This window comes from Salvia hispanica, chromosome 4 (genome assembly GCF_029641045.1).
Source record: "Salvia hispanica isolate PSC_SH4W2 chromosome 4, Shi_PSC_v1, whole genome shotgun sequence".
NCBI lineage: Eukaryota > Viridiplantae > Streptophyta > Magnoliopsida > Lamiales > Lamiaceae > Salvia > Salvia hispanica.
Genome location: NC_142695.1, coordinates 23254826 through 23268260, shown reverse-complemented (window position 1 = coordinate 23268260; position 13435 = coordinate 23254826). Strand labels below are relative to the sequence as shown.

The 13435-nt window shown below is 40.0% G+C and overlaps 3 protein-coding genes across 3 annotated transcripts; 1 reads left to right on the top strand and 2 right to left on the bottom strand.

Annotated features, from left to right (window-relative positions):
• Positions 1 to 1097: 1097 nt before the first annotated feature.
• Positions 1098 to 3392, bottom strand: LOC125194405 (cytochrome P450 81Q32-like). Its single transcript, XM_048092596.2, has 3 exons — positions 2856 to 3392; positions 2163 to 2529; positions 1098 to 1842 (listed from the first exon to the last, which is right to left on the bottom strand). The coding sequence occupies exons 1-3, from the start codon at positions 3347 to 3349 to the stop codon at positions 1228 to 1230; spliced, it is 1476 nt and encodes a 491-aa protein (XP_047948553.1). The 5' UTR covers positions 3350 to 3392; the 3' UTR covers positions 1098 to 1227.
• A 5218-nt stretch (positions 3393 to 8610) lies between these two features.
• Positions 8611 to 10993, bottom strand: LOC125194410 (cytochrome P450 81Q32-like). Its single transcript, XM_048092604.2, has 3 exons — positions 10462 to 10993; positions 9768 to 10134; positions 8611 to 9426 (listed from the first exon to the last, which is right to left on the bottom strand). The coding sequence occupies exons 1-3, from the start codon at positions 10953 to 10955 to the stop codon at positions 8812 to 8814; spliced, it is 1476 nt and encodes a 491-aa protein (XP_047948561.1). The 5' UTR covers positions 10956 to 10993; the 3' UTR covers positions 8611 to 8811.
• A 1791-nt stretch (positions 10994 to 12784) lies between these two features.
• LOC148927499 (uncharacterized) lies at positions 12785 to 13435 on the top strand. The gene has a single exon (XM_089056617.1). The coding sequence runs from the start codon at positions 12785 to 12787 to the stop codon at positions 13433 to 13435; it is 651 nt and encodes a 216-aa protein (XP_088912743.1).

Below are 13435 nucleotides of genomic sequence, written 5' to 3'. Positions count from 1 at the left end.
TCCTATTCATAGACGAACTAAAATAAAAAAACAGGACTCATATTCGCGGACAGAGAGAGTATTGATTTACCCCCATCACTTATACAAAATTCAAACTTAAAAGAATATTCTCTCCATCCCCCATTAATTATCTACTTTAATTTGCCATTTTCGTATGCCCCCATTAATTGTTCACTTTCATTTTTTTTTACCATAAATGATAAGTAGGTCTCACATTGCACTTAATCATTTCACTTACATTTTATTACTCCCTCTGTCCCACCGTAAATGACACATTTCTAAAAATAGAATTATATCTCTCTTTACTTTTTCCATATCTCTTACTTTATTCTCTCCACTTTACTCACAAAACAACATTATATAAAATCATATGCCAAATTAGAAATACTCTACTTAAAATGGGACAGAGGGAGTGTAACATATAAAGTGCGACTCATATTCCATAAATATATTCAACTCACTTTTTTTTATATTTCACGAAGTTTAGTTTTTACCATTTCCGATCCTAAGAGATATGTTTTTTAAATTCATCATTGTTTGGTTTATTTCCGGTCCTAAGAGGTTTGTTTTTTAAATTCATCATTGTTTGGTTTTTACTATTTCCAGTCCTAAGAGGTTTGCTTTTTAAATCACATTGTTTGGTTTAAACTATTTCCGGTCCTAACAGGTTTGTTTTTCAAATTCATCATTGTTTGGTAATTGGTCCATTTGGTCCATTTTTTACGGAATTAATTTTAACAGTCAACGCCAATTAAATGACACTTAACTAGATTAGTATTTTGTAAATAATAATTCCAGTTTAACAGCCACCAGGCACTCGAAAACCGCCTTGCTCGTGTAGCTCTCCCTCTTCGGCTGCAGGCAGAATTCCTATTCCAGAAGCGGAATTGATATGAAGTAAAAATATTTTATCTTGTTCTTCATCTAAAAAAGTAACGTTCCTTCTGTCCTACAAGAATATACACTCTTTCCTTTTTAGTTCGATCCATAAAAATATGCACTTTTCTATTTTAGAAACTTTTTTCTCTTTAACGAGGTGGGACTCATCTTCCATAACAATACTAAAGAAAAATAATAATGCAAATCTACACGCACCATGCATATCGTCCAGATAGGATTATGGACATGAGTACATTCCAAACAATCCAAAGCAGAGTACAGTAATTTCATTTATTAACCACCTAAAAGCACATGGCCAAATGGATAAAAAGATAAGATCCCTCAATCCTATAGCGCAAGAACACGTCCAAGCAATGGGCGTGCTCTACACTTTGCTTCCAAAGGCACTTGTTTTGATATCGTCACCCCTACTTTCGCTTCTCTCATATCAATCAATCCTTCCTCAACTCTCTCCCAATAAAAGCACTGCACAAGGCACCCCAGTGTCAGCCCCACCATCCGCAGGGCCAACACATTCCCGGGGCACGACCGCCGCCCCATCCCGAACGGGAGCAGCTGCGGGGCCCTCGGCTCCGCAGCCTCAAACCGCTCAGGTCTGAACCTCTCGGGCTCGTCCCATACACGTGGGTCCCTGTGAATAGCCCACGCGTTCACCTGCACGATCGTGCCACGCGGGATGTCGTAGCCCGCAATCTTGCAGTCGGCTGCGGCCTCGTGTGGCAATAGCAGCGGCGCGGCTGGGTACAAACGGAACGTCTCGTTGATGATGTTTTGGAGGTACGGGAGCTTCGGCAAGTCTGACTCGTTGAGGAGACGATCGCTTCCAATCACTCTATCGATCTCTTCTCTTGCCTTCTTCATCTTGTCGGGGTGGTTTAGGAGAGCAGACATTGCCCACTCTATCGTTATTGATGATGTGTCTGTCCCAGCAAGAAGCATCACCTAAAAGGGAAATTGGTCAAGAAAAACCATGAATTGCGCGCATTTCTCACAATAAAGTTTCTAGCATAAATTTTGCATTGCCGGTCACTAATTTTAGAACATCGATGTTATCATCAGTCTCATCATCTTCCTCACAAGATGAAATGTTCTTCCTAGGTTTTTTAGCATTCCACCTAGGCCGGAAACTTTAGTGTGGAAAATTCACACGATTCGAAAAATTGATGATTTTTAAGACCATTTTTAAAGGTTATGGGAAATGTCAGATTTTTGTGAAAGTTCATGATTTTTCTTGCCACGTTGATTTGAAATAAAGAAGTTACCAGCATGGTTGACTTGATGACTGAATGAGTATAGTTTTGAGGCTCCGACTCCTGCAAAGAAAGCATGTGGTCAACCATGGTGTTTCCGCCATTGTTGCTTTTGTGTTCCTCAATCAATCTCTGCAGAAACGCATCGAGCTTTGTCATAATCCTACTCAGATTCTTCTCAACATCCATATAATCAATCCATCTCAGCAGCGGCAGGAAATCCCCCGGGTTCGCCACCCCTCCGTACTTGAAAACCTCCTTCAGAACCTCCCGGAACTCCCTCGCCTCCTCGTCGTCCTCCACCCCCTCCACCCCGAAATACCACTTCCCCGCCACCATCCTCATGATGTTGTTGAACGTCAGCGCCGACAGCAGTGGTCTGACAATAAATACACAACACACAAAATCTATAACTTATAAAAGGCGAGTTTTGGCCAGCATTTTAAATATTGAGTTTTGGGTTAAATTTTTAATATTTAGGAGATTGGGTGATGATTATAAAAGGGTTAATGGTGCTTTTTATTCAATTACGGACCTATTTTCTGTTTCTAAATATATCTATATCACACAAAATTTGAATTAAAATGCCTGAAAAATAACGGTTAAGGATGCTTTTTTATTCAATTATGGACCAATTTTTTGTTTCTAAATATATCATCCGCTTCAAAAAGTTATGTGCCACATAAAATACTTGTTCCACATCACCTAATCTCGACGATGGAAGAGCCTTGGCGCACGAGACTTTTGAGCATGAACTGGACCTCATCGGCTCGGATGGACTGGAACGCGTTGAGGCGGGCGGTGGAGAAGATCTCGACCGTGGTGAGGCGGCGGAGGTTGCGCCAGTAGTCGCCGTACGGGGCGAAGGTGACGGAGGTGTAGTTGTAGCCAACGTACTTGGCCGAGATGAACCGGGGCCGGTTGGCGAGAACGATGTCGTTTTTCGTGAAGCAGTCCTCGACGGTGGCCGGGGAGGAGACGACCACGATGAGCCGGTTGCCGAAGCGGAGGGAGAAGATGGGGCCGAGCTTTAAAGAGAGGTTGTGATAGGTGCGGTGGAGAGGGAACTTGAGGAGGTGGAGGTGCCCTACAAGAGGGAGTGTGAGGTTAGGGCTAGGTGGGATTTTTCCTTTTTGTTTGGTTAAATATTTGATAGCAATGAAAAGAAGCAAGAGGATAGATATCCAGCTTGTTTCCATGCTTGATATGATAGTGTAAATGTGGATTAAGAAATAGAGTAAAATGTGTGTGTGTGACTATTCCTATTTATACGTAATCAATTGATGAATTTTGTCCTAGTCGTGGTGTCACGTCATTGTCTTTTGAAACATCTGGAGCCACAGTGGATGCCCTAGTGGAAGCTCCAGTGAGAGAGCCCTAGTGGTTGCCACATCAGCATGCCCTATCTTTTGGTAGAGCTCTAGTGGATGCCCTATCTCTTATCCATTTCTCATTTCAATTTTAATAATTTTTTTTTTATATTTTAACACATTTTATAAATAAAAAAATTAAATACTAAATTAAATGAAAATCATACATTACTTAATTTTAAAAAAAGAATTTGTAAATTTCATATTTAATTTTAATCAAATAAAAAATAATAAAATATAAATATATTATTTATAGAACACAATAAATTTAAATAAAACACTTACATTAATCAAATAAAATGAGAAAAGTGTAATAAAAAAAAATATGTTGAGTTTGGGGCTTGAACACACAAACTCTATAATTTAACAAGATACATTTACCATTAGGCTAACCTAGATTATGTAATGAAATCAAACAAATTTTTACATAAAGCAAAAAAAAACTCTCTTTTAAGTGTAAAACTAATTGTCCCACATCGAAATCACAAAGAAATTTGGAGTTGAAAACCTATCTATAAAACTATCATTTGTCCCACATCGAAGTCACAATGAAAGTTAGAGTTGAAAACCTATCTATAAAAGGTTTACTCAAGTAATGCAAAACTTGCTCACTAATTCACGGTACGGATCGTTGTGAAATTATAATTTTTTTATTTCAAGTTAAAAAATAATTTTTTAATTTAAAAATTGGTTTTTTTAGAATTAAAAATCGGTTTTTATAATTAAAAATTAATTTTTTTATAATTTTTTTTTTTAGATCGGGCTCGGGCGCGCTTCTGCAATGGGCGCCCGATCGATCGGGCTCGGGATCGAGCGCGACCGAACTATCGGTCGCGCTCGGGCGCAACCGAGGGCTGCAATGGATGCCCGACCGCGCCCGAGCCCGATCTCGGCCGATCGGGCGCGCGATCGGGCATCCATTGTGAATGCTCTTACCCCCTTAACAATCTACTACTACTATCTCGGCCGATCGGGCGCGCGGTCGGGCATCCATTGTGGATGCTCTTACCCCCTTAACAATCTACTACTACTATCTCACTTGGACGAAATGTGATGATTTAAGCAATGACCTGTGCAATTGGATATAATTTGAGATTGAGTTATCTATATCATCCGTCTATCCGGATTCTTCAACAACAAGTGAGTGGCCATTGGCCATTGCATGTCAGACCAAGATTTTTTTATCTATAAATATATCCATATCTCCTTTTCCTTCTCTAACATAATTATGGAGTGATTGGTTTAGCCAGCAGGTGGAGCAGATCTTGCTGGCTGCTGCAGTGGAGTGGTTGGTTTTATTTTTTACAAAATCTCTTAGAGCATCTCCAGACTCCAATGGTACTTCGGCCAGAAATCGGCCAGCAGTTTCTCCCCTGCCACATCAGCAGCACTAAAAATCCACCTGCCACATCAGATTTAGGCCAGTCATAGGCCAGCCGCAATAAAAATAATTCAAAAAATACTACATTTACGGAATTAAAATCACAATACGGAATTAAATTTACGACATATATACGGGAAAAATTCGTTAATTTTATTTAAATAAAAAAAAGTACATTAACTAAAAATAAAAAAAAATTACATAATAAAAAAAAATCCGGACTTCCACACACGAGCCACTGCCCCACTCTACTCCTCACTAATTTATTAAAAAAATACATAAAAAAATGTTAGTATGCCTTGAATCTGTTATAGTTTGCCGCTACTCGCTGCCCGGTCAGCGAGTCAGGGGGTCAAGGGGGGCGACGCCCCCTTGCCATGGGGGTCCGGGGGCACGGAGAGGCCCCCGGCCCGACGGTATGACATATTTCTGTTTTAGTTCTTAATTTTGTATTGGGCCTAGTTGTTGTTGTCCATCGTTAGATGTTGCTCTTGTACAGAAATTTAGAGAGAGAGAAAATCGCATTTATATAGGTTTTAAAAAAAAATAAAAATTGAAAATCAGCGCTGGCCGATCGGCACGCTACAATGGCGGCCAGCGCATCGGCTAGCGCCGGTCGATCGGCCAGCGGACGCCGATATTTTGGCCGATTTAGCGCTGGCCGACTCCAATGGTTCGGCTAGCCGATCGGCCAGTGCGACGAATCGGCTAGCCGGTCGCTAGCCGACCATTGGAGATGCTCACTTATTTCCTTTTTCGTCCGTCCCTAAAAATTTGTCACATTTCACTTTTACCATTTTTTATAATAGACCACACATTCCACTAACTCATTCCCCCTCACATTTTATTTTAAAACTAATACAAAAGTATGACTCATTTGCCACTAACTTTTTCAACTCAATTTCTATTACATTTCTTAAAACTCGTGCCGGATCCAATGGTGACGAATTTTAGGGAACGGAGGGAGTATAATTTATGGAGTAATTAGTTACTCCCTCCGTCCCAAGATAAGTGACCTACTTCTTTTGGGCACGAGATTTAAAGAATGGTATTTAAATAAGTTAAAGTGGAGAGAGTAAAGTATGAGAGAGGGAAAAGTAGAGGAGAGAAGAGAGAATAAAGTAGATGGAGAATAAAGTAAGAGAGATGACTTTTTTGCTAAAAATAGAAATAGATCACTTATAGTGGGACACACCAAAAAAGAATATAAATCACTTATCTTAGGACGAAGGGAGTACTACTTTTCACAAAATCACTCAAATATCGGTTGAAATTTCTCAATCTATTAAATACTCACTTCGTCCAATATAAAACGTTAAACTTTGACTTTTGACACAAATTATATAATTAAAATATAATAGAAGAAAGTGAATTCTAAAAAAATAGTAGATTCTACTTTTAATAATTAATTTTATAATAAAATGTATAGGGATGAGTCAATGAAATATTCCTTTTGGTTTTAGTAGTCCTGTGGAGAAGATTTTTCTATAATATTCTCTCTCTTATTTTATCATTTCTCCACTTTAACTATTTATTACTTCCTCCGTACTATTTTAGGAGTCCCGGTTGATCAATTTTGAGTGTCCCGCTTTAGGAGTCCCAGTTGAGATAAATTAATAAAAAATGCTTAGAAAGTGTTAAAAGTGGGTTCCAACGTCCACTACAACTAATAAAAAAGTGTTAAAAGTGGGTCCCAACATCTAGTACAACATATATTTATTTGACACTCAATTAAAAGTGAGTCCCAACATCCACTACAATATTTATTTATTACACATTCAAACTTTTTTTTCTTAAAACATGTGCTCAACTCAACCGGAACTCCTAAAGCGGGACGGAGGGAGTATCATTTTTATAAACAAGTATATAAAAGTCAACTACACTACTAACATGGGACGGAGGGAATAAAGTAAGAGTAATTAAATGTTTTGGATTTTGTTAATAAAGGAAATGACTCAACTTAGTTGGGACATCCTAAAATTGAATATGTCTCAACTTAGTTGGGACAGAGAAAATATCATTTTTATAAAATGAGTGCAAAAAAGTCAACAGAATTGTTAAAGTGAGGTAGAGGGAGTATAGGTTTATTATCAAAAGTAGTAAAAATGAGTGACTTAATTAGCGGACGAGGTAATAGGAAATATGCCATATTTAAGCATAAGTGACTTTATATTTAAGTGGTCATATAATAATATAATATCCATCACGTTCATGTCGATGCCCCTATGTAATTATTTAACTATTAATTTCTAATTTTTTACTTATAAATTGATTTATTAGAAATTATGATTATAAATAATAAAAAAAATGTGAATATAGAATCTAGCTGAATAGAATAGTACAGTTATTAAATTTCTTTTATAACAAGTGATTATAGATAGTAATAAGATCGAAGAAAATGATATTTAGTTAGTTAATTATAAAACATAGAAAGTAAAAAATAAAGTAACTTAAAACTTAGAAGAGAACAAAATAAATAAATAAAAGAAAATAAAATTTTTCTATTTTCTAAAGAAATTATTTATAATAAGACAATCTAAAGTAGCATGCTTTTAGCTCAAAAAGTTTGAATGAAATTCAGTCCCATATGCTTTAATCTAGCGTTTGTTGGGTGGTCCTACAATCTTGTTATTTCACTTTTTTCGTTTTCCCACTTTTGTTATTCATTTTTCTATTTTTTATGTTGGTCTTGTTGTGTTTTCCTATAAGAGTATTCACAATAGGGACCCGAAAACAGACCGGTCACGTGCGGCAGTATTTGGGGCCAGAGGAGTGCGTTGAGAAGGTGCCGCAGCCGACGTTCTTGGGCTCGGCGGTCTCCGCGACGCGGTAGAAATGGGCAATAGTGCCCACCGGACCTAAATTTTATTATTATTATTTAATTGGGGCGAGGACAATGCCTTCAACTTGAAGGTCGCCCCATTGGCCAAAAAAGAGGGCAAGAGGAAGGGGAAGGCAAAGGCGACCAAGCCATCACTCGCAGCGTCGCAGCCCGACGTCAACATCCGGTGAATGCATCGTTGCTGAGGTTGTTGCTCAACACCACGACCAAGTTCGGTGAGGCCCAAGACAAGGGTTTGAAAAAATGTAAGAGCAAATGATCGAAAACCACACAATGGTGAAATAAGTTGTCACAGATTTTGGGGCTAGCGCTATAACAGGCGCATAGGCTCCTAAAGTGGGGCAGAGGGAATATAAACGAATCAAGCTCCATTTCTTAATCTAGTCAAATGTCATTTAATTAGTGTTTCGCTGTTAAAAATAAATAGTTCCGTAAAAAATGGATCAAATTTGTTTCGTTTTTATTTGTTCGGGACTCAATAATTTAAAAGATAATATTTTGGACCACCTTGGCTTTTACTCCAATATTAATAGTGGTGTAGACTCTACATTATTAAAATTCCGTATCCTCAGTTGGATGAAAGACATGAGTTTTAAGGCAAAAATAATATAGTATGCATGATAGAGAAAAGAAAGTTGGAATACCGTTTTGAAGAATTTGGTTCACTTCATCAAAGAGCTACTAAACTTAAAAAAAAAAAAAAAAAGATACTGTAATTAATATTTGTGAATGATTGAAAATGAGAAAAAATATGTGACCATGAATCATGTACAAGTGGAAATATTTACAATTACTAATGATGTCTATTAGTTACATGTGAAATCCTACGAGTTACGTTCACACGATGAGGACCAAATGAAATTGATATGAAGTAAAAATACTTTATTCTTATGTTCTTCATCTAAAAATAATAATGCAAATCGTCCGGATAGAAGAATTCCACCAGAGAAAGGGAGAGGATTATGGAGCTAGAGACAATTTTCGAATAGCAACAAATATTCAACTCTGTCATCCATTTATTTGTTAACCACCAAAGAGCACATAGACAAAGGGACAAAATGATCACTCCTATAGCGCAAGAACGCGTCCAAGCAATGGGCGTGCTCTACACTTAGCTTCCAAAGGCACTTGTTTTGATATCGACACCCCTACTTTCCCTTCCCTCATATCAACCAATCCCTCATCAACTCTCTCCCAATAAAAGCACTGCACAAGGCATCCCAGCGTCAGCCCCACGATCCGCTGGGCCAACACATTCCCGGGGCACGACCGCCGCCCCATCCCGAACGGGAGCAGCTGCGGGGCCCTCGGATCCGCAGCCTCAAACCGCTCGGGTTTGAAGCTCTTGGGGTCGTCCCAGACGCGCGGGTCCCTGTGAATAGCCCATGCGTTCACCTGCAGGATCGTGCCACGCGGGATGTCGTAGCCGGCGATCTTGCAGTCAGCTGCGGCCTCGTGTGGCACTAGCAGCGGCGCGGCTGGGTACAAACGGAACGTCTCATTGATGATGTTTTGGAGGTACGGGAGCTTCGGCAAGTCTGACTCGGTGAGGAGACGGTCGCTTCCGATTACTCTATCGATCTCTTCTCTCGCCTTCTCTGTTTTGTCGGGGTTGTTTAGGAGAGCAGACATTGCCCACTCTATCGTTACTGATGATGTGTCCGTCCCAGCAAGAAGCATCACCTAAAAGGGAAATTGGTCAAAAAAATACTCATAAATTATGCGGATTTTCCACAACAAAGTTTCCAGCATAAATTTTGCATATGTAGCTTGCCAGACGCTACTTCTCGAATGTTTATATCATCATCAGTCTCATCTTCCTCACAAGATAGAATATAGCTCTGATTATTACACGTAGGTTTTTGGCATTCTACCTAGGTAAAGTTTATGTTGGAAACTTTACTATGGAAAATCCGCACAATTTAAAAAACTGGTGATTTATAAGACCATTTTTAGAGATTATGTGAAATATCAGATTTTTGTGAAAGTTTTCTTGCCACGTTGATTTAAAGTAAAGAAGTTACCAGTATGATTGACTTGATGACTCCATGAGTATAGTTTTGAGGCTCCGACTCCTGCAAAGAAAGCATGTGGTCAATCATGGTGTTTCCGCCATTCTTGCTTCTATGCTCCTCAATCAATCTCTGCAGAAATGCATCCAGCTTTGTCATAATCCTACTCAAATTCTTCTCAAAATCCATGTAATCAATCCATCTCAACAGCGGCAAGAAATCCCCCGGGTTCGCAACCCCTCCGTACTTGAAAACCTCCTTCAGAAGCTCCCGGAACTCCCTCGCCTCCTCGTCATCCTCCGCCCCCTCCACCCCGAAATACCGCTTCCCCGCCACCATCCTCATGATGTTGTTGAACGTCAGCACCGACAGCAGCTGTCTGACATTAATACACAATACACGAAATCTATAACTATATAAAAGGCGCGTTTTATCCATCATTTTAAATATTCATGAGTTTTGAGTTAAATTTTTAATATTTAGGAGTTTTGGGGGGTGATTATAAAAGAGTTAAGGACGCCTTTTTTATTCAATTTTGGATCTATTTTTGTTTCTAAATATATCACACAATTTTAAAATAAAAAGTCTGAAAATAACGGTCAAGACGCTTTTTTATTTAACTATAGACCTATTTTTTATTTCTAAATATATCATCTACGACTTCAAAAAGTTGTGTGCCACATAAAAGTTACATGTTCCATGTCACCTGATCTCAACGACGCAGGAGCCTCGGCGCGCAAGGCTCTGGAGCATGAGGCGGACCTCATCGGCTCGGATGGACTGGAACACGTTGAGGCGGGCGGTGGAGAAGATCTCGACCGTGGTGAGGCGGCGGAGGTTGCGCCAATAGTCGCCGTAGGGGGCGAGGACGACGGAGCTGAAGTTGTAGCCAATGTACTTGCCCGAGATGAACTGGGGCCGGTTGGCGAGAACGATGTCATTTTTCGTGAAACACTCCTCAACAGTGGCCGGGGAGGAGACCACCACCATGAGCCGGTTGCCGAAGCGGAGGGAGAAGATGGGGCCGAGCTTTAAAGAGAGGTTGTGATAGGTGCGGTGGAGAGGGAACTTGAGGAGGTGGAGGTGCCCTACAAGAGGGAGTGTGAGGTTAGGGCTAGGTGGGATTTTTCCTTTTTGTTTGGTGAAATATTTGATAGCAATGATAAGAAGCAAGATGATGTATATCCAGCTTGTTTCCATGCTTGATATATGATAGTGTAAATGTGGATGAAGATATATATGTGTGTGTGTGACTTACCCTATTTATACGTGAAATCAAGTAAGTGGCTGTAACGCATCAATTGATGAAGTTTGTCTTAATCGTGGTGCTATGTCATTGTCTTTGAAACATTTGGATCTAGGTAGCAAAAGCTTGATTGAACAAGTACTCTCCCTTTTTAATATAATGTATTTCTTTCAGAGTTGTTCCATTTAGAATAAAATATTTCCTAAAATATAAATACTATTATCTCTATTTTATTTTTCTTTCTCACTTTATTCTCTTTATATTAGTTAACAAAATAATATTATATAAAATTTTATGCTAAAAAACAAACGTTTCATATTTAATAATACGGGAGTACGTCAATAAGCTATTGTCTATCGTGGACGAAATGTGATGATGTAAGCAGTGACGTTTGCAATTGGATATAATTTGAGTGTGAGTTATCTTTCTATATCATCAGTCTATCCTACTCTTCGGGATAAACACGAGTGTTCAACAACAAGTGAGTGGCCATTGGCCATTGCATGTCAGACCAAGTTTTTTTAATCTATAAATATATTCATATCTCCTTGTCCTTCTCTTACATTATTATGGAGTGATTAGTTTTACTTTTTACAAAATCTCTTGCATAATTTATGGAGTAATTGGTTACTACCACATTTGAGTCCATTTAATAGGAGTCCACATTTAACTCGGCATGAATTTTGAGAAATGTAATAAAAAAGTGAGATGAAAAAGTTAGTGGAGTAAGAGTCCCACTTTTATTTATTAATTTTATAATAAATATGAGTGGAATAAGTTAGTGGAAAACTTACAGTTTATAGTAAAAATAAAAATGGACTTTTATTGTGGGTCGGACTAAAATGACAAAAGTGGACTCTTATTATATAACGGAAGTAGTACTTTTTACAAATCAATCAAATGTCGGTTGAAATTTCTCAATCAATTAAATACTCACTGCGTGCAATATTAAACGTTACACTTTGACTCGACACAAATTTTATACTCCCCCGTCCATAAAATATAGACCCATTTGTGGACGGATAAATTTGATAAAGTAAGAGTGAATGAGAAAAAGCAGATAAAGTAAGAGATATATGGAGAAAAAGTAGGTAAAGTATGAGAGAGGTGAGAAAAAGTGGGTAAGGTATGAGAGAGAGAGAGAGTTTCTATATATAGAAATGAGACTATTTTTTGTAGAAAACTCAAAATGGCAAAATGAGACTATTTTCTTGAGCTGAGGGAGTAAAATGTAATAGTAGAAAGTGAATTGTAAGAGCATCCTCAATGGATGCCCGATCGCGCGTCCGATCGGCCGAGCTCGGGAGTGGTCGGGCATCCATTGCAGGCGTCGGTCACGCCCGAACGCGACCGAGAGTTCGGTCGCGACCGATCGCCCGCCCGATCGATTGGGCGTGAGATCGGGCGCCCATTGCAGAGGCGCGCCCGAGCACGAGCCCGATTTTTTCGGTTTTTTTTTTTTTTTTTTTAATTATTTAACCCTAATTTAAACCACTATAAATACTCCATTTTCTTCACTTTTCACCAAACCTTTCACTTTCTCTTCTATATTCTCTAAATATCCACACTTTCAACAATGGATCTGAGTCAATACCCAAGCCCGAATAATGTCGACGACGATATACCGATGTTTGGAGGAGGCGGCGGCGGCGGCGGCGGCGGCGCCCGGTGGCCCGGCCACGAAGACTACCGGGTTGAGACTCCCGGATCTGTAGAATCCACTTTCGTCTCCGACTCTGAGTTCGATCCGTTCTTCGGCATTGAGGAGTATCGGGTTGAGGATATGGAGCCTAGTTGTGGGCAACCTCCTGCCCCTGTGCGGCCGCCGCCGAAGAAAGGGAGGAAGAAGATGGCACGGAAAGAAAAGGCGCCATCGGTCCCAGTCCCACTCCCACACGACGAGCCAAACGAGGAGTACGCAACAGGGCGTACTGGCTACGAGTTGGATGAGTACCTGAAGGTGGCTCATTGTTGGGTCGATGTATCGGAGGATTCGATATCCTCCAACAACCAGACTTCGGCCAGGATGTGGGATCGCATTGAGGAACGCTACAACGAGGTGAAACCGAAGTGGGCGTTCAAGCGGACCAAGGTTCAGCTGCGCAAGTGTTGGGATCGGATCAAGGTCCACATCAACAACTTCTGCTATATCTACAACAGGAACAGGGACGGAAGGGCTAGCGGTGAGAGCATAGAGGATGTCGGGCAGTTCAAGCTGTACAATGTTTGGCTGATCATGAAGGACCAGGGGAAGTTCACCGGAGGGATACCGGTTGGATCCTCGGCTCCGAAGCGGACGAAGAACACCGCCGCTGGCGATTACACGAGCAGCGGCCCATCTCCTGTGGATCTGAACGCTGAGCCGGAAGGGAGTTCCGGCACGCCTGCGTCTACTTTTAGACGTCCCATTGGTACCAAGGTTGCCAAAGCCTAG